Consider the following 21,923-nt stretch of genomic DNA (forward strand, 5'->3'; position numbering starts at 1 on the left):
AGAAAGACGAGTGCCTTGATAGGTATCAGATGTAGCCATATCGGACTGCATAACATATTAGGGCAGAGGGAAGCTACTTGTATGAGCGGGTAATCTTCCCTATTCTCGGGAACTTTTGCCAGTAAACTTTTGTTTGAATGCGTGTGTGAGTACGAGATAAATAATCCACTTGAGGGCTTATTGAGTAAGGTAAGTGCCCTGATATGCTTCAGTTGTAGCTGTGGGTTGCATAAAGTATCAAAGCAAAGGGGTGCTACTTGCATGGGCGGGTAATCACCCAAATCTTTAGGAACTCTCGTTTTATTAAAATACACTACATGTATGTGAGTAGGGATAGCGAATGTTTTCATAACTGTGATATGTTTATAAATGATGATTATATATATTGACACACAAACATCATGATAGCCACACACTGGTGTTAATCTATTCAAAATTACTGAGATGTAGCCACCCGATATGGAATTTTATCTTTTTCAGGACCTTCGTATGATCGAGCCTAATGAGCTCGGGGCTGGTGTAGCACTTTTGATAGAGAGAGAGGGTATAAACTATGGATGTGTATATTTTGGGATTGTAATATATTTATGTTTTTAGAGTTGTAAATGTTGTGAATACTGGATGTTGGGTTATGTTTTTGAGATGTATATAGATATAGAAACTCTGGTATATTATGGAGGAATTGTTATTATTTCTGCTGCGTAATTGATATAGACCCAGGTACAGGTAATAGAACACGTGGCACCCGGGTCCTGCTTGGTGGGTTCGGGGCGTCACGAGGCAGTAGCAGAGATTTATTCCAAATAACACCCCGGACCCTGGTTTCGGGTTCAGGGTGTTACACCATACAAGGTCCTTGAGCATGTGGTTAAACTTTGTAAAGCCTTCTTGTGGGGGGCGAAGGAAGAAACCATTAGTGGCATGGAAGGTAGTTTGTCTCCCAAAATCCGAAGGAGGGCTGGGGGTCTTTGATCTCAAATCATGGAACAAGACTTTACTTACTAAAACTTTTTGGAACATACAGACCAAAAAAGACTCCTTGTGGTTTAGATGGGTTAATCATTTCTATATGAAGGGCTCAAATATTTGGGGGATGAACTCGAAGCATGATGACTCCCCCCTTTTCAAAAGAATGATTGATATAAAGAACCAGCTACTTCTGAAATGTGGGAATGAAGTTGATGTGACAGAAAGAACTCTAGAGGGGTGGGATTTGGACTATAACAACACCACGAAATGCTATGATTTTTAGAGACTAAAGAGGGACAAAGTCCCCTGGGTTAAAGAAATATGGAAGAGTGGTAGTTCTCCCAAACATTCTTTTACATTGTGGTTAGGGATCATAGGGAAGCTGCTCACGTGTGATAAAATATGTTGGAGAAATGAGGATCATCTTTGTGTTTTTTGTATAGAAGATACTGAAACTATTGACCATAATTTCTTTAAATGCAGGTTCTTTTCACATGTATGGAATGTTATTAGGAGATGGTTGGGAATGCAAAGGGCCACGTCTACATTGAAGGTTGCAGTGAAGTGGCTACATAAAGGGGTGAAAGGTAATGACATAAGTGCAATAGGGAAAAAGGTTGGTTTGTCTACTACAATTTTCTTCCTATGGCAGTTTAGGAACAAGATGAGGTTTGAAAAAAAGAATATTAACCCAGAGGAGATGATTGAAGTAATCCAAAGACACAATTTTAGAGTTGTATTTGACAAGTTTAACTTACACACTCTTGACCTCTAGTATACTTGACCGGCATAGTTTTATCCCTTTGAAATGATGTTAGACTGATGAGTAGCATATGAAATGACCTTGTGCTCATGGGTATGTCTAGATTTTGATGTAATGTAGATTGCTGTTTTGTTGGATGGGAAACAATGTCTCAATACAGTATATACTCCATTTTGATAAATACAATTTTCATGATAAAAAAAAAAACAAAGAATCCGGTCAGAATAGGGGAACACAGATTCCGACACGCGTAATCCATGCGTCTTGTCCGTAGAAAGAACGGGCCCATCAGTTCATGTGCAGCATCGTGCAGAAGCGACTGCAGAAGTATCAGTACCAGATTCTCCTGATTACCTCGCTTTGCGCTTACGTGGCAATTTCTGATCGAACAACCGGAGGAACCTGATCCATCGAACCTAACGTTAGCCGTCTCCCAAACATAAGATCAGTTCTTACTCTGGTCGTTCTAATTTCGCGAACCCTGCGAGCGCCACCAACGCGCGCGGGGGTTTTTCTGCAGTTCTAGGCCTGCTCTCGCCGGCGAGATCTCTGATCAGGTAATCCGTTAATAGCCGCATGCGCATGCGCTTCCTTTTCTTCTCTGATTCGCTGTTTGTCACGACGGCTCTTGCTTTATATATATTTTTAATATAAATATAAATATTTGTTTAATGTAATTCTTGGCTTCTTGCATGGCGTCCAGTCAATGCTGATTCCTTGGGATTTTTACTTGCTTCTCCTTGATTTTTCTCCAATTATTGTTTATGAAATAAGGATTTTCATTTTAATTTATTTTCTTTTGATTTTTCGATTTTTGTCTTCTGATTTTGCCCGACATTTATTTATTTATTTTGAATTCATTTTGTTTTAAGTTAGTGTTCCTCTGACTTCAGTTGTCTGTAATCAATTCAGAATGTTGGTAAGCGTTCTTATAGTGAAGTGCTGAAGTGCATTGAACTTTCTTGGCATGATTGGGGTCAAAGAATAGCTAGATTCTCGCATATTGCCATTTCAAGGGTTTAAAGGTGCTTCTCTAAATGTGCTTATCAGTTTCTTTCTTTGATATTATTTTTTAAACAATTTTTTTTTTGTTCTAGGTTCTTGCTGTAGCTTGTTATTATGGTTGATGCCGTATCACATTTAACTAGAAACAGGGAATTCTCCTTCCTATGTTTGCACTTAGAATCAGAAGAGTAAGTTGGGAATTTGCAGTTCAGAGAGATGAGGTTCTTTCTGTATTGAACTGTGGTTGTATGAGTATTTAACACAAACCTGGAGACAGATATATTCATACTGTAGATGAGGGTTTTGGAATTTGGGGATGGGGCAGTGTTGCATTCAAGTAATGTGGGAGAAGCAAGGAGAGTCAATAGAGGACAATCAGACAATTCTTATGAACTCGAGTGTCGGGTGGCAGGTGGAGGGAATGAGGGGTGCTGGTTGATTTTGGAGGATGGGGTTTTAAAGTTTCTAGAGAGAGAAGTTGTGGGTTAGATAATGAAAGTATCCAGTGGAAGTGATGATCAAAAGCTCCCAAATGAGGTAAAGGGCGGGTACTTGTAAGTTGTAATGTTGAGGAAGAGACCATCCTCTTTATAGGCTATAGGAGAAGGCCATGCCAGAGTGTTCAAGGACCCCAAAATGCAGCAGCATGTGGCCAACTTGACAGATACTTGTGCTCACTAAAGGAAGTATTAAGGAGCCCTTTCTTAACATACCCTGTTCAAGCTTACCAGGCCATGATTAAAGAATCCAGACTTAGTTAGGGATCCTGCATGTATCCCATGATTAAATATTAATCTTTTGCATGGTGAGTTTAGTTCCCTTTGATGCTCAACTAATCATTGCTATCTTTTTACAAAAAATCAATAATTGGTAATGCTAGCCTGTAAGCAAAAATATGGTGCAGTGAATTTAAAACAAATACTACACATGTGCTTCCTGCCATAATTAGTTTGTGATTGAGATAAAAAGGGACATCAATGCCTATCAAGTTTCCTAAAAGAGTAAATGAGTGTGGATAAATTTAGTAACCAGTAGAGAAGTTACAGTAGCTGAAGTTCTAGTTGAGTGAGAGAATGAAGTAGCCTGGAACATCACTTTCGTAGGACAGATTCAGGATGGGGACTGAAGTGGATAACCTGCGTACCTACTTCTATAACAATAGGGTTATGTCTTATGTTTGGTTCCCGGATATTCAAACAATCATAATAATCATAATTTAAGGATTTGACAACTTATTGCTATCCTAAAGCAAATGATAATACAAAATTCTTTATTAATCCATAACATGAATAGACAAGGATTGATTATTCCCAAATTTCCCCATAGGAATATCTATTCCAATCCTATTCCATGTTGGATGGGATAACACAACCTTTTGCACAAGTGACTTTTTTCTAAATTACTATTCTCTATGTGATTTTTAATACATTTTCTTCCAATTTATTACTAGGAATAGACATTCCATAAACCCAAAGTGACCTATAATTAATAGAAATAGGAAGGACACAGATGAGACAAGCGAAAATGGGAGGCAAGAGTTCAAAATTTAATGTTAAATATTACTATAATCTTATTCATGGCAGGAACAGGTGGGAAATCCCCTGGAAAGCAGAATGAAAACCAAAGATCCCAAGGAGAGTTGCTTTTTTCTTTCTTCTTCTTCATCTTTTTTTTTGGTTTATTTGACGGAGGCCTCCTGGAAAGCTATTCTGATGGGTGACAACCTAAGAAAGAGAGTGTGGTGCCAGTGGTTGAATTCTTTCTGTGTAAAGAAGATGGAGAAAGGCCAAGTCACATTTTTCTGCACTAATTTATGAGGGAAATCTAGAGATTCATTTGGCAATGACTCAAAATCAGTTGGGTGATGCAGCATAACATTCACCAGCTAACTGGTCATGTAGGGATCGGGAATGAGCAGGGTTTGAGGAGGCTTTTTTTGGGAAATGGTACCCTTATAAACAAGAAGTTCGAAGGTGAGGAAGGCAAGATACAAAGTCACAAATGTTTGATTATGAAGACTGTTTTTGTATGGGGGTCAGGGAATTTTACACCAGACCTCCTTGATTGAATGTACTTTCCATTTTTTAATCTGCAAGTGATCGTAATTTGGTTTGGCACCCACTTGATTTTATACATACCATACTTGTAAAAAAAATTAGCATCACAATGTAATAAGATTAGGCCTGAAATATCATTCTAATTATATATATATTTCTCAAATAGTGATGATAAGGTTTGATAAATTTCATTTCATTATGGTCTTGAAGGCTATATTGTTTTTGCTTCATGAACTGCAATTGGAAGATTCCTCCAATATGGCTAAGTTGTGGAATCCTTTGATGTTGTCCTTTTTATGCTTTGCAATTCCGTGGAGAAGATGAAAGCACATGGTTCATATGTAATTTTTGGCTCTTTTTGATTAGGTCTTTCCTTCTTTCATAGCCTTAATGGGTTTGACTCTCGGCTCTTCATGAGCTTATGTTGTTTATTAGCCCTAGTTTTTAGAGATACCTGCATAGACAACTTAATTCTTTAGGCAATTGCAATTTGGTGTGCCTCTATAAATGCGATGCCGAGTATAAATTTAACAATTTATTTGCTCTGTTTTTTTTCTTTTTCTTTTAGTACAGCTCTGGGGCAGGTTTGGAGTGCTCTGTGACATGCACTTCTTGCATGATTCTGTCGATGACGGAATGTGTAGAGGGTGGAATAGGAGGTGATCAGTGATGGGAACTTTATCTCATATAAGGTTATTTATTTGGCCACTTTAGACATAATGAAGATTTCTCTTTTCTTTTGTTTTGGTGGAACCAAATCTGGATGTAGTGAAGAGAGAGTTGTACAGTTAAACACTTCAATATGGGCCTATGTTATTCTTGTAAAAAGAGAACCAAAATTTGCCTTCTTATTGGGTTGTTCACTTGGGGGTGAGGGTATGGGTGGGGTTTCATTTCCCCTTTTAGCCTTGGGTGGTTGTGTGTGCCCTCATTTTTCTTAATGATTCTTCTTATTAAAAAGAAGGGAATACCTTAATGGAAAATGTAATGCCCTGTTGATCTTATAGTGTATCTGCAGAATTCCTCTCGTACTTTATCTTCTTCTTCTTCTTCTTCTTATATATAATCAGTTTGAATCAGTTCAGCATAGAGCAGTGGTTTACTGCGGTTACTAGTTGGCAATGAAAATGAATTCAATGTAATTTTCAATTTTTGTGACATCCTTTCAGGTGATTGATTTCTTGTAATTCGGGTTGGCATCCCCCTGTTGCCCTTTAATATAGCTCTTTGCTGATAAAAAATTATCAGATCGATTTTTTAACAACAGTGGTGCCAAAATTAACATATTTCATCTCAACAGATTTTTAATATTTGTGTCATTGACTGGATATTCTTAAATGCTGCATTTATAATTTTGGTTATTATCAGGTTACCCCCTTCAACTTGGTCACTACATTAGTTTGCAGCCTGGGTTTTAAAATAGATCAATTAGGACCTTGAACTTTTGTCGTATGAAATGTGATCCTCCATCCCATAGCATTTTTAAATTTTAACGATGCCAAGATATAAGTCTAAACCTATGAATAATATATTACTTGACTAACCATAGAAATATAGATTTATCCTCATCTTTTCTTTTAAAACTACTTGATAATTTATTTCATCTGCTGTTTGGATCAATATAAAAAGATGAAATAAGGAACATAATGGGTTTTGAGAGGAAAAATGAGGTCAAATATGCCTTTAGTTGGTTAGTTAAGTGTGTTTTATAGATCTAGACTTGCATGCTTGCATTTACAATTTCATACATGTCAAAAGTTCAGAGTACTAGTTGATTGATTTTTTAAACCCAAGAGACAAATTGATATAGTGAACAAAGGTGATTGGGTTTCTGGGCGGTAACCCTTAGAATTTTGGAAAATTTTGTTGCTTTGGGCTGATTTGAGAATTTCTCTTACAGACATTAGACGAAAACTCAGATTATGCTATTTGTGGTCGTGTATGAGCTACTTGTCTCTGGTTCTGCTCATATCATTTCCATTTCAAGATGGTATATGTTATTGTTACCCGTGTGATTGTCTTGAAGACAATTAGTTTTATTTATGCATTCATAGTTTCCTTATTCTATTCCTACAGTGCGAGATGACAGATTATTCAAATAGCAAAGGTTCTTCAGATCAGGAAGTTGGGACAGGAATCATGCCAAAGACTGAAGTTTTGGATTTGGATGTGCCATCTGGGAGTGGGACAATGTTCTCCAGGCATATTGGGGTAATGCCTCCCTTTTGAATATTATTAATTATTTTTTTGCCATGTTAAATCTATTAAATTAGGTGTTATGGTAATATTAGTCCGCATTTTTTAGAGCTTCCTTATAGTTAACAACCACCAAGTGTTAAGTCAGTGGGTTTGGCTTCATGAATCCTTTTACTTCCAATCTACATGATCATGGGCATCATTTTCTTGCAAATGGAAGGCTGTTAAATTTTTACTCACTATCTCAATATCTTAGTCAAAATTATTTAGGTCTATCCTTCCCCCTCCTACTGTTGCTGACATTAACTAGCTCACTCCTTCTGGGGTGTTATTTGGCCTATATTGCAAGTGCCCAAACCACTCCATCCCTCCCTCTTTTCCTTATCTTTTGAAAAATCTCGTAAGTTTTCTAAGTCGGGTGTAGAGAAGGAAATGAGAAAATCATATTGAGATGGTAAAAAACAAAAATAAATGGGGTGATATTCGTAAATGACTGTGATTATGATGGGGATTTTTTGTGCGATAGTGGCTTATTGTTGGATGACAATTTGGTCATCTAACTCTTCTAAAGCGCTTGGGAACTGCTCATGTTCCTATTTCTTCGCTTGAAGGTTTGGAGAATGTATCGTTTTTCTGAGGAAGGGGTTTGGGTGGAGACTTGGTAGTGAATCATCAATGTAGGGATGGGATTCTACCTACCCCTGTGGAGGAGGCTAGCACAAAGGATATTAAAGCTCAAAAGTTATTGGATAATATGAGATTGTGGTTGGCTGATCGTGGAGGGAATGCAGTTTGCTTGGATGGTTCTAAAGGAAAAGCAGAGAAAGGACTGTGTGCATTAGAAAATTTATGAAACTATATCAATTATGATGGGTAGGGCTTAAATAAAATTTTCTTATTTAGAGATTGTTAGGCTTTGTTTTTGTTTTTTATGTTTTTTTCCCCTTTGGTTCTTTTTTTTTTTTTTTTTTGTTGTTGCTGCTGCTCTGAGGATCCCTTATTCTCTCCTATGTTGTAATTTCTCTCCTCTTCCTTCATATATTTCTTTTTTCTGTCCCAAAAAGAAGTACTAAGAATGTGTTCATTCTATAATTTATCTTTTAGAGTTATACCACTCATCCACCTTAGCATTCTTGTTTCAGAAACTTTTATTTATTTATTTTTGTATAAGTAAAAAATATAGTAATAGAAAACAATGTAAATACAAGGAGACAAGATTTTTTCCTAAAAAGGGTAAAACAGAAAAATAAAAACCTAATCATTTACAAAAGAGTTGCCCGCCAATCTCTTTGAAGGTCAGGTGGGGAGAATCCCCCCAAAAACCCAAAATGCAATAGAGGCAAGAAACATAACTCTATCTCACAGAAAGCAAGGGAAAGTTGTACAATCCTTAAAAGTTCTTGAATTTCTCTAGATCCAAAGGGTCCACACGGTAACAAAACTGTGCAACTCCATAAAGTCTTTCCTTTTTTACTTTGCCAACAACAATAGCTCATTTGCAAGAAATCTCCCATGTCTCAAGGAGCCACCCAAGCTTGCCCAAAATAAAAGGAGCACTCCAGAGAAAATTTGCCCCCAGAAAATGAAGGAAGAGGTGTGCATTTGTTTCATTGGAATTGCGGCACATGGGGCACATATCAGGGCTGTGGGTCTTGTAGGGTCGTTTGCACTTTAAAAGTCATGTATATTAAATTTATTGTTTAATACAATCCAAATCTTCAAAGTTAGCTTAGCCTTTTAAATGGTGTTGCTCTGAGGAAACAGATTGGAGTAATGTTTGGTTGGGGGAGTGTTTAAGAGGTGAAGGAAAAAGGATTTAGTAGTAAAGAGACCTATAGAATCCCCTCCCAATCTTTCTCAAGGAATCCATGACATGGATCAAGGTGGTGATATTTTTTGATAGCAAAAGAAATTCATTAGATAGAAAAAGGATGTACAATCAGGAGAAGAGACACCTCCTTAACGAAGTGTGGGAAATCCCAAGGAAAACAAAAAAAGGAAAGCAAGAGATGTAAAAAAACAGCCCAAGAAATCAGCACATCCTAAGAAGTCAACAGAGCAAGCCAATCCCACTTAATATCTAAGAAGAATATGCCCTTGAAATTACCATTATCCACGCACCACCATGAATCCAGAATATGAATGTTCTCCAACACCAACAAAAATGCTAATTTCTTCCTTGAAAATGCACGCTAGTTACATTCCTTCCATAAACCCCAAAATACTGCAAATAAAGCACTAATCCATAGCCCTTTTCCTTCCTTCTTCCTCCCAAACCCAAACAAAGATATTGTTGAAAACTCCTCCACTGTCCCTGGACAAACCCAACCTTATCCAAAATAACTGAATAACTTGTTCCAAAATTTCCGTGCAAAATTACAATGCAAGAAAAGATGTGGAGCAGATTCTGGGCTATTAAAACAAAGCATGCAAATATCTGGAGAGAAAGCCTTTAAAGGTCTCCTAATCTGCAGCAAATTGTTAGTATTTATCCTATTTAGCACGACCAACCAAATAAAAGCTTTGATTTTTAGTGGGGATTTTGGCCTTCTAAATACTTTTAATAGAGGGGAGGAAAAGTTAGTGCTGGCCAAGAATTCACAAAAAGATTTGCAAGAACAGGTCCCTGAGGGGTCCAAAAGTCAAGATCAGCTATAAGCTTCCGAAGATACCCAACAATTATTCAACAATACCAACAATGAAGATAACTCATTTGTTTCCCTATGATCCAAAGATCTCCTAAATGAAAATTCCAAGAAGGTATATGACCATTCAGATCATTGAGGAAAGAAGAAATGAAATCATTTTGTCTTGAGCTCAATCTGAATAGGCGAGGACAAGAGGTGGACAAGACAATATTCTGCAACCAAAGGTCTTTCCAAAAGCAAATATTACACCCCTTATCCAACACAAATTTAGTATGGGGAATAAAGAGAGGGTAAATATGAGAAATAGCTTTCCACAGACTTTTCAAAGAGCATCTAGAACCTAAATTGGTATCCAACCCATTCATGTCACGTACAAACTTGCTTTTAATAACTTTATGCCACAAATAAGAATCCTCTAAAGGGAATCACCAAAGCCATTTGGCTAAGAGAGCTGTGTTTTTAGACACCATTTCCAAGACCCAAACTTCCCTCCTGTTTAGACCTACAAATTACCTCCCAACTCACCAAATGATCCCTAAAACTCTCTACTCTTGACCAAAGAACCTCCCAATTTTTGTAGCAACACCCATTAGAATTTTAAATATAGAAAGAGAATACAACGGGATACAAGAAAGATAAACCTGAATTAGAATAATCCTGTCTCCCAAGGAAAAAAGAGCTCCCTTCCACCCATGTAGATGCTTGGACAGTCTCAACACTACCGGGTCCCAATAGCTAATTGAGGAGCTCCTAGATAAGACAACGGCCAATCCAACTCCATGCACCCTATCTCCAAAGATAATTCTTTAACGCGTTCTGCAGGCATGTTAATTGCGACGGTACCACTCTTCTCCATATTAATCTTAAGCCCTGAAATCCTTTCAAAAATATGGAGAAGCCCCAAAATATTAAAAAAAAAAAGTCCTGCGATCCTCTAGGGAAAATATGGTATCATCAACGAACTGAAGGTGTGAGATCGTAATCTCCTCCCTCCCCACTTCCAAACCTTTCACCAAATCTCTATCCACCGCCCTATCAACCAACCTACTCAAAACATCTGCTACTAAAACAAATAAAAACAGGGAAAGAGGACCACCTTGTCTAATTACCGTCGTGGCCCTAAACCAAGATTTAGGTTCACCATTTACTATCACTGAGTAAAACATGTTAGATATACAACCTTTCATCCATCTCTCTCTGAACCCCTTCCTCATAAAAATCTTATCGAGAAAGCTCCAACTCACTACGTCATAAAGCCTTCTCGAAATCCAACTTAAAGCCCTTCTTCTTCATCCTCCTAATGTCCTCAACAGCTTCATTCACAATCAAAATGACATCCACAATTTGTCTCCCTCCCACAAAAGCACTTTGGGCCTTAGAAATAGTCTTATCAAGCACCCCAGTCAACCTATTAGCTAGAACTTTGGTGATTATTTTATAAACACATGATACTAAACTAATAGGCCTATAATCTGAAATCCTAATTGACCTACTTTTCTTCGGCACCAATGTAATGAAGGTAGAATTAATACTCTTGCTTAAAACCCCATTCCCATAAAATTTGTTTTGTTGAAAACCTTCATCAAGGTATTCTTCACTACCGGCCAACAATCTTGATAAAAATCTAAATTAAAACCATCCGGCCCAGGAGCTTTATTCCTCTCCATACCGAAAACTGTAGATCTAACTTCCTCTTCCTCAAATGGTCTCTCTAACTAGGCTATATTGTCAACAGATAAAGGATCCCATTTAAAACCTTCCACCATCGATCTACTCATCCTCAGAAAACAAGTTGTGATAGAAATCTATGATCTTGGAAGCAATCCTGGTAGTGTTTGATAGAATCAGCCACAACCCCCCCCCCCCCCCCCCCCCCCCAAAAAAAAAAAAGAAAAAACATCACATCCGCCTCCAACTCCCTAATTAAATTCTTTCTCATTTTTCTATGGGCTATCATATGAAAAAATCTAGAATTACAATCACCCTATCTAACCCACTTATAATTCATCTTCTACCTCCAACTTCTCATTTTCTTGAAAATCAAATATTCCAACTCATTCCTCAAAAATACCCTTCTAACCTCCTCCCTTGAAGAAGCAACACTTTCTTCCTTTCTATCCATCTCATTCAATTCATCAATCTCTCTTTCATTGAGATTAATAAAAAAGTGAAAATCCCAAGAAAATGAGCTTCTCTCCGAAGAAAAGAAAGAGTTGATGGATGTTGTTGGTCCATATTTGGGGGGGGGGGGGGAGGGGTGTGAATTGGGTGTAAAAAAAAATTTGATGAGTTCAAACAAACAAAATTATGTTGTAGCAGAAAGGTTTAAACTTTCACCCACACAATAGAGCGGCACAACCAATATATAGTGATTCGCTCAACCTTGACCTACATTCACTCCTCAAGCGACAACTTGAGATTTCACTATCAATCAGTTTCTCAATTAAAATGTGCTAACAAGCACTTTGGACAACCTGTCCTCACTCGGGTACAGAATATTTTCGGCTAGAAGGCCTACTCCTAGTGCTGAAAAGCACTTTAGGACAACCTATCCTCACTCAAGTACGCTACCCACAAAAAGTTATAAGAGATTACAATTATACTAACAAGATAGCAAGAGAAAATAGTAAACTCTTGCTCTTTTCTTGTTCAACCAAAATAAATTTATTAAAGACTTGGTGAACTAAGAGAAAGCTAATGCTTTCAGCCTATGAGAGAGAACCAAGTTACAGTGTGCAAAACAAATAAAAGAACTCAGGAATTTCCTGTTCTGAACGAGTGACCCACAGCTTCAATATATGAAAGCTCTTTGAATTGAAAAATGAATAACACAGTTGAAGATCAGCTCTTGAGTGCTCTCTTTTTTTAGCTCATAAAAAATCACTTTCTAGCTCAGTCAATTCTTCTGTCATACTATCTCTTTGCAGGCCTCATGGATTATATAGAGAATGCCCAAAAATATTTGTTGTTGCTGCCACCTACCTGCCTTTAACACTTGAGACAAATTTAATTTGAATTTGAACTATGGAAGGTGAAGAGGCAGCACATGGTGCATGGTTACATTGAACAATTTTGTCCCAAGGAAGACTTTTTTCATTTCTAAGACATTTGTTGAGCTCAAAGTCAAAATATCAAGAACACAGATATCCTCCCTAAATTGAATCATGTTGCCAAAACCCACTCTGAACTGGGTAAGAGGAAAGAATAAGAAAGCAACATGGAAAACAAACTTCCAAGGGTTTGCATGAGAAACATTGCCTCTTCCTCTAATGTCCCACCTATTTTGATGATCCCTATACTTTTTGTCATCTTGTGCCAAAAGGAATTAACCTCTAAGGGAACCTCCACAATCATTTTCTGATTAGAGACATGCTTTTAGAAACCACATGACCAAGGCCTAGGCCACCTTCAATTTGTGTTTCCAAATGGTTTTTGAGTTAACTAGGTCACCTATTTTATTCATCCCGAACCTAGACCAAAGGAAGTCTCCTGTCATCCTCTTAAGAGCCCTAGCGACACTTGTGGGAAACTCTAAAAAGAGATAATGAATAAATGGGCAGTAATGAGAGTAATACGACTTCCAAGAGAAAGTTCGCCCTCTTCCACACCTCTAACCTCCAACCCACCCTCTCAATCAGCAAAAAAATTTACTTTTTGTATATATTGTCTTGTAGATGTCCAATCCATAAAGCATAGCTGGGCTTATAGTTGTCCCATAGTACTTCTCTTTTAATTTTAAGAGTATTCAACAATTGCATAAGTGCACAACATGCCTAAAGCACTTCTCCATTTTACTTTTAACTCTATGTATTACATCTTCAATTTCATATTTTCTGTCTAGTTTCTGCTATCTTAAAACATCTAGATTCTAAAGCTTCTACCTCTGCAAACAACATGCACCATGAAGCTCATTTTGGAGATATCCAATAAGGTGATCTATATTCCCATCAGATATTCCCTTTTTCTACAACCCACCATAGACATTATCATAGGCTTTTCCTGGGTCAATAAAAATCATGTGCAAGTCCTCTTCTTTTCCTTACACTTTTTCATTAATCTTCTTATATATAGTTTATGTAGTTGATCTCCAGGCATAAAAGCTGAAGCTGTGGTTTCTAACTACAGTCTTTGTTTAATTACCTTTTCTTGAAGTTTCATTGTATGACTCATAAGTTTAATTCCATGACAGTTATGACAATTTTGGATATGTATGTAAAATATTGTATATATGTATTAAAGTGCATTCCTCCATGCATGTGTGTTGTCTTAGTTCTTATAATTATGCTAAGTAAATTAGTTAACTAAATAATTATGTTATCACCTAGGCATTTCCAAACTTTGATTTGGATGTTATTAGATCTCATAGCTTTCCCATTTTTCCTCTCCTTTGATGTAAACTTCACTTCATTGACTATGATTTGGTGGATAAATCTCAAATTTTTAGCCTTTTCCTCATTTGTGAAGTCTAAGTTATAGCCTTCTACTTAGTTTCATGAAATAGCTTACTAAAATAACTTAGTCAACTTCCTTTTTTATCTTCTTCTTTAACTAAAACACTATCACCCTCATTTTTTTATTTATTAATACATTTGATTCTCAAGTCTTTTCCCTTTCTTTCTCTAGCCCTAGCAAGCTTAAATATGTCTTTTTTCTCTTGACCAGTCTAGTATATAAATTATTGTATGCTTCATGTTTAGCTTCAGGAGTGACATATTCTGCATTTTTCTTGTTGCTTTAGACTTTTCAAACTTCTCCATGTTTCTATAATTTTTCCCATGTTTTAAACTTTTTTTTTTAATAATCTAAATGGCTTTTTGGATGTCTTAATCCCACCATGGGTGAGCACTATTTGGTACTGACCATTGTGTTCAGATAATTTTTAAATTTTGGTCACTCCAAGTTGGATATCTAAGAACTTTGATTTTTCGAATTTCCTTTCCCCCCCCCCCCCCTTTCGGTAAGGAATTTCAAGTATTCCACATGCCAAAATTAATTGATAATCTGATATATGTATATATATATATATGTGTGTGTGTGTGTGTATGTGGGTGTATATATTACCTGTAACCTTGTTTCCAAATACACCAATATCCATAGCCAAAGGTCACAACCCATTAATCATAGGGTTAAAAAGGTCCAATGCCCCATAACCAGATAACCAAGATTCACAATCCAGCATTATGTTTTTACTCAATCCAAAATCTCTTCATAATTCCCAAATCACCTGTTCCCAAATTCCCCTCCTCTTGTTCCTTCCCAAATCCTTACCCTAGCACCAGCATCCGCAGGCAGGCAGCTCCCTTCTGCTGTGCTGTGCTCGACTCAGTGAGTCAGTCTCCAAAAATCCTGTTTGCTCTGAAATTCACCCAACCCACGCCTGGGGCAGGTGTTCCCAAATCCCGAAATCCCTAACCCTAGCCCTCAATCCCAGCTCCAGGCTCCAAGTGCAAGCTTGATTGCTCAGAAACCAGCACTAGCAGCACCAACTGAGGCGAATCACCACTTGAAATTCAACTTCAGTTCAGCTCTAATTCTCAGCCTCATTTCAATTCTAGCCTTCAAAAATAAAGATAATTTTATATTTGAGTTACTGCATAATAATTTTATATTTGAGTTATTGCATAGTGCACCAGGAAACTTCAATTGGCTAAGCATGAATTTGAATTATTTAAGTAGGAATATAATTTATTGAATATTGCAGGCTTGCAGCAGGAAGTTCAAAGCAGAAATTTGAATTAAAATCTGAGGTTAACATTGGATAGCTGAATTAATCAAATTGTAATTCGGTTGATGAGAAAATTAGTATTATGATTGATTTTGTTCAGGTCGGTTGATGTCTTTTGTTAACTGAAAATTTTTGGTTAATTTACCAAATTACCTGTGCTCATTACTAGTTTTAGCATCTTCCTCTAGGTTTTCCTTAAGCCTTTTTTGCCATCTCCTTAATAGAACTAGTTATCCTACCCTAAATGTATGCGGTGTGTCCTATTGCCTAGTCATCATCTTTATAATTTTATCTTTAAATTTTTTCTTATATTTTCTTCGTTTAGGTTTTACCACCTAGTTTTCTTTCATTGATCTATTTTACCCGTTCTCTTCCATTTTTTCCCCCCACATGTACCTAACACTAATACTCTATGTTGTATAGTTAGAACTTTCGCGTGGAATAACTTCACAATCCTTACATCATAAACGATATACTTTCCTAGTAAAGGAAAAATCTATTGGACTTTTAAGTGTTCTCTTGTCTTAAAACACATATTCATTATAAGATTATGTGGCATGGTGAAGTCTAAGATCATACCACTAGACTCATTTTTATCTCTATATCTGTGCCCTCCATGTGTCATCTCATAATCTTTATTGTCCTTTCTAGACCATTCAAATATGCTCTTATGAATATTTTCAACTTTGAGCATTATTAGTATGAATCATAAAGACATAGATGATGGTTTTCTTGAAAATTTTAGGTAGCAAAATTTGGTTTCACAAAAGCCATTCGAGAATGACATCATCTTATATGTTATAACCAAGGTCTTAAATTTCAATTTTGACTAAAATTTTGAGGCTTCAAAAGTACAAAAATTTGATGGAAATTTCTATGCTGATGTGAATTTAGATTTAAATTTTAAAGAATGATGGAAATTAGTAGTAAAGCATGGAATTCTTTTTTGAAAGTAATAAAAATAATAATGCAATATTTAGAACTAAAATGTTATAAAAAGAATAATTCAAGGACAAGCATTAGTGTAAAAGGTAAAATAACTGAAATATAATAATCATATTCCACATATTCAATTAACAGAAATGAATTCATAAATCAATGTTATTTTTTATACAAATATAGATAATTTAGATGTAAATAATCAAATAAAATGGCGTGGCTAACATCTATGTTTAATATAATTTTTGATAGAAATTCAAAAATCTAAAAGCTGTAATTCATAACCTTCTTGTAATAATCTCTAGTTTCAACCAATAATAAAAAAGATAAGTTATGAGAGAATTTCAATTTTACTTTTGAATTTCAAATTTGAAATTCTAGGTAATTTCACTCTATTGTTAAAATTTCATTATATCTTTGCTAAAATCTCAAGATTTTGATTAATTTTAGATGATTTGTGAAAATTTCTGCTGAAATTTTGTAAAATAGATATGTTAAAGCTTGATATTCTTTGTTGGACCACAACCTAATAGCTTAAGCTTTTAAGTGGTAATCTAACATGATATCAGAGCTGGTTAGCAAAAGGTCTTGGGTTCTAGTCTCATTGCCCGCGTTTATTATGTGGTTCCCTGTAATAGGTGTTGTCTATCGTGTGAGTATCTTCCATGTGCTGTTGGGTTGCATGTGCAGGGAGTGTTAAAGCTTGATATACACTGTTGTTCCACAACCTAATAGTTTAAGCTTTTAAATAAAGTGGTAATCTAACAAGATATTTACTGCCATCTCGATTTTGAGGGTGGTGGAAAGCAGAAATATCGGTTGGCAATTTTTTGGAAATTTAAGACTCTGTATTGGATTATTGAAATTGGTTACCTGGGCCATTTGGTTTTTTCCATGCTAGGTCTGTTATAGCATCTGTGCCTTTTTTCACATTTGGTTGTTGTTAATTGGCTTTGACACAAGGTGTCGATAGATAATCTATTTTACCTTATGACTTATAGCAGTATGCAGTGCACTATGGAGGCAAATCTGTATGATGCAGTCTATTGATATAGTTGCTGTTGTCTTTCAAGTTGCGTCAGGTTTCCGTAGGGCAAATTCTTGGTTGTTTTACCTTTCTCTACTTCTGTCTGCTTTAAAACTACAAGTGCAATGTGTCTAACTCTAATCGACATTCATACTGCATTTTGTATTTTTCTCAAGATTTTATTTTTATATTAGTACTTATTTTGTTCGTCTCATTTTAAGCATGAATGCGTTGCATATGTTTATGCATTGCATGAGAACAATCAAGAGTGGAGTAAACCTTGGTTGCTTTATGCACTTCAGCATCTGACATCTCCATTCCTTCTTTTTCTTTTATTGTTTGTCCAAGGCAGTAATTCAATTATGAAGTTGGATCTTGTTGGTCTTTTGTTAACTGCTTACAAGTAATTTAGAATTGAAAATAGGGCAAAAGACACTGACCTCCCTTGAGGTTTGATAAAAAGACTAGGACCTCCCCTGAGGTTTCAAAAGTCCTGGGGACCTCCCATGAGATATCAAAATTTTGACATACTTCCCTTGCAGTTTTTCTTAAAAGATACAAACCTCCCCTTATATTTGGAAAAAAGACAAAGCTTTTCAGGGATATAAAAGTCCCAAAAATCAAATGTCAAGTAAGGTGTGTGGGATTTTTGAAATCTGAGGGGAGGAATGTGGTATTTGAAACCTTAGGGGGGTAAATGCCTTTTGCCCTTGAAAATATGAAAAAGTTGTTTGATTCCCTGCAGTTTTTATGCTTTATCTGAGTCAACCAGCTTTGGAAGCTAGACTAAAAGTTCAGTTCACTGTTTTTTTAAAGTTGAGTAGTTTCTTATTATTTTTTTCCCCTCTCCTTCTTACAATTTCTAGGACAACGTTGCAAGTTCATCTGGGAGCAATATAAGATCATCCTTTATTGGGATGGGATTCTCATCCTCTCTTGTTGACAAAGTGATTTATGAGAAGGGTATGTTATGCACGACAACCTGGCATTGCTATATTTTTGGTGTTGGTGGGGGAGAGTGAACAGTGACACTATTTTTATGGAAAGATGAACCTAGACATGATTTTAACGCTTGGTCTCCAATTACATGCTTACTCATTGTGATAAATTTCCATTTAAATTATCTTATGGTTGGTAAATATCTCTTTGAGGTTTTGATGGTAGAGTATCTTCTCTTAAATCTAGGAGAAGACGATGTTGACTTATTGTTGGAGACTCTCTTTACATATTCTGTAAGTGAATTTTTCCCTTGGGATATGATGCTGTTTTCTTTTCTTGTGGAAAAATTATCTAAAAATAATGCTTCTCCTTAATTAGGTAGGACTGAAAGCTCAAATTCTATTCTTGAGGTTCTAGAGTCGGCAAAATAATTTTTGGTTTATCAAATATTTACTTATTTTTTTAAAGTGGGACACATAGCTTTGCCCATGGTGAGCGTAAGTTACTTGCTTTTCACACAGTTGCAGGTTAGGTTTCATTGGCCAAACACGTCACACTTTGTGAAGGGTCGTGCAGCACTAGTTGTGTAGGACACAAGTTTAACTGGTCAGCCTTTTGTAAACTGCAAGCTCCTCGCATGAATATGTTCACAAACATTGAATACTAATTACGTAGTAAATGGTAAAAAAGCATGGTGTAAACATGAGGGTCAAGCAGTAAATAACAAAGCAATGTAACTCATCTTATTACACCTCTGCAGGCAACGTGTGTCTGATGAGGGAGGTGGGTAGGCTAAAAGTGGCTAAAATAGTAAGTTAACAAAATTGATAAGCACTCACCCTCCCTTAAAAGATATGTCTATGCAATTCTTAGTCTAGCAGGAGGATAAACTCATTATGCATGAGGAGTCATACTCGCCTCCCTTTTCCTTAGGGTGCCACGCAACTAAAGGATTGTTTAGAACCACTTATAGAAAGTTCTATTTTGGAATAAATACTTATCTTAAAAAGTGCTTATCTATAGTGCAATATTACTTATTATAAGTACCTTTTTAGAAAAATAATTTTTCAAAAAATTCTTATTTTAATTGAAAAAAAGTAGTTTGGAAAAGTACTTCTTGAAAAGTACTCAAGTGGGAACCAAACACTACTTATTGATGCAAGTACATAAAATAAGTGCTTTTTTGAAAAAGTACTTATTTTTTTAAGGCATTCCACATAGGGTCTGGAAGAACAATGCTTGTACCACTATTACATGGTGATTAACACTACTTATTGATGCAAGTACATAAAATAAGTGCTTTTTTTGTATTTTTTTTAAGGCGTTCCACATAGGGTATGGAAGAACAATGCTTGTACTACTATTACATAGTGATTATCGACCCAATGAGCACAAGACAAGCAGTCATGCGAAAGCTTGGCTCGTGACATTCTCCTGTACTTATCCGACGTCCTTGTAGACCTTGATGCTAAGTACTCATCAATTTTGTCCACAAATGGATGCATGTATTCCACTAAATCTTCATCTTCGAGGCCCTTACACTTCACTAAGATTTTATGCTATTGTTGCCTTGATGTAAATTATTTCTGCAAGAATCTCTTCCAACTTCTTTTCTGTGGTTTCCTGGTCTTCTATGGTATTCTAGTTGACTAACTACGGGTTGGATCTTTTCGATTTGAATGGATTGAGGCAGTTGGCGTGAAACACAGAGTGCACTTTCATCCAAGCTAGAGGATCAAGCTTATAAGAAGCCTTCTTGACTTTAGCCAAGTTCATATTTGCGAAATAGTCCATCATCTAGACCCCATGGCAATCTCATCTGCTCTGGATGGAGCTTGTTTACAAGCATCATGTCTCCCACATTGAAGTGCTGTGCTCTTCTTCCTTGATATGCCATTTCTTCACGTGCTTGGTAGCTTTCTTCCATTGGGCTTAGGAAATCTCTACATTTTGCCTCCATTCTCCAATGAACATACACCCTCTTAGATTCTTTGCTTTGTACAACTCATCCTTGCATGAGGTAACAATGGACAAGCTTTGAATGATGCTTGTTGGTTTTTGAGCTTTTTGGGCATTGAAACAAAACTGAGCCATGTCGAGCAAATGCACTCAATTCTTTTGGTTGGCATTGATGCAATGGCGCAAGTACTCTTCTAGTAGCTTAATCTCTATGCTTAGCATCAATGCACAGTTGATGGCTTAAGGAGATGTCAAGCTGCAAATCGAGGATTCTGAACATTCTTTCCAAAAGTTTCCAATGAGTTATGTTGGGGAACACCCAAATGCTTTATAATGTGCTTTAAGAAAAGTTGTGTTGTCTCCTTGACGAGCAATACTTTACTAATGGTATAATATTGTGCTACGAAAACTTGTTTATAGCCACAAACATGGACCCCTTGTCCCTAATTCTAGCAGGTAGTTATAAAGCTAAGTGAAACACTCTCCACGGTCTCATTGGCACTTATAGGGCTCCAAGAGCTCTGCAGCCTTCTTTTGCTCCACTTGATCTTCCTAGTAGGTGAGACATGTCATGGTATACTCAACCACCTCATCTGACATGTATGACCGTACCTTTACTTGAACAATGTAGAAGTTTGGTGCCATCTTGAGGTGGCGAGCCACATGGTGTCATGATTGTAGCAGTGTGTTTCAAAGGTTTCTAGCTCAAGGAACAAAGTACTGAGTTCCATGTGTGCATACTAGGCCAATGAAGTGTGTTTTGATCTCTTCTACTAGCTTCATTAGGTTTTAGGCCATTGGGGAATCATTGATAAGTTCCTTCTAAATGTGTTCGTATATTGTCATGTTAACCTTATTAAGTGTGTTAGGAGTACTGAGTTCCATGTGTGCATACTAAGCCAATGAAGTGCGCTTTGGTCTTTTCCACTAGCTTCATTAGGTTTTGGGTCATTGGGGGATCATTGACAAGTTCCTTCTGAATGTGTTCATATATTGTCGTGATAACCTTATTGTGTTAGGTCTTCAAGTTTGACCTATCTACTTAGTGCATCTATGAAATTGCAAAAGTGTCAAAAAATGCAAAAAATTCCAAATGGGGCCCACCAAAAATAGCCAAAAAATTTGAAGTGTCCAAATGCAAAAAAAAAAGAAGGTGCTTGCCTCAATTTTTGTGCATGAAGCCAAAAACTTTGCTAGATCCTTACATTTTGGACTAACCTGGATTAGTAGTATATTAAAAAATGGCAAAAATAGAACAAAAAAGCTAGAGAAGATAGGGTTTTGCCTTGATTTTTGTGCACAAGGTTAAAAACATGGTTGGATCTCTCCTTCGGACCATCTTGGATCACCCAATTCAGTCAAAAAGAGCAAAAAAAGAGTAAAAAAACCCAGAAAAGACAATGTTTTGCTTTGATTTTTGTGCACAAGGTCTAATACACTATTGGATGTCTCCTTAGTCCTTAACATTTTGAAATTTCTTGGATCATGTGGTACAATAAAAAATGGTCTAAGAGAGCAGAAAAGTGCAAAAAAGATAGGGTTTTGCCTTGATTTTTGTACAATAGGTTAAAAATTCTGGCGTACCATTTCAAATTGTCCCAAATCACCTGGTACAATTGAAAATGGTAAAAGAAGAGCAGAAAAGCTAGTAAAGATAGGGTTCTTCCTTGATTTTTGTGCACGAGGTTAAAAACAC

At 36.4% G+C, this 21,923-nt stretch overlaps 1 protein-coding gene across 11 annotated transcripts in view; it reads left to right on the forward strand.

The window, feature by feature from the left end:
* The first annotated feature begins 1,958 nt into the window (after positions 1–1,958).
* Positions 1,959–21,923, forward strand: part of LOC131151696 (probable inactive DNA (cytosine-5)-methyltransferase DRM3) — a 52,636-nt gene continuing 32,671 nt past the window's right edge. Inside the window, exons 1-7 of one of the 11 annotated variants that reach the window (XM_058103051.1) lie at positions 2,014–2,289; positions 2,645–2,757; positions 5,363–5,453; positions 6,695–6,784; positions 6,871–7,005; positions 18,196–18,292; positions 18,515–18,561. In XM_058103051.1, the coding sequence (XP_057959034.1) occupies positions 6,782–6,784; positions 6,871–7,005; positions 18,196–18,292; positions 18,515–18,561 (282 nt within the window). In that variant the 5' untranslated portion in view covers positions 2,014–2,289; positions 2,645–2,757; positions 5,363–5,453; positions 6,695–6,781. Of the gene's footprint in view, positions 2,290–2,644; positions 2,758–5,362; positions 5,487–6,694; positions 6,785–6,870; positions 7,006–18,195; positions 18,293–18,514; positions 18,562–21,923 lie in introns of all 11 variants that reach the window. The other 10 variants (XM_058103046.1, XM_058103052.1, XM_058103050.1 and 7 more) reach the window with 10 other exon arrangements.

This window comes from Malania oleifera, chromosome 3 (genome assembly GCF_029873635.1).
Source record: "Malania oleifera isolate guangnan ecotype guangnan chromosome 3, ASM2987363v1, whole genome shotgun sequence".
In the NCBI taxonomy this organism is placed as follows: Eukaryota; Viridiplantae; Streptophyta; class Magnoliopsida; order Santalales; family Ximeniaceae; genus Malania; species Malania oleifera.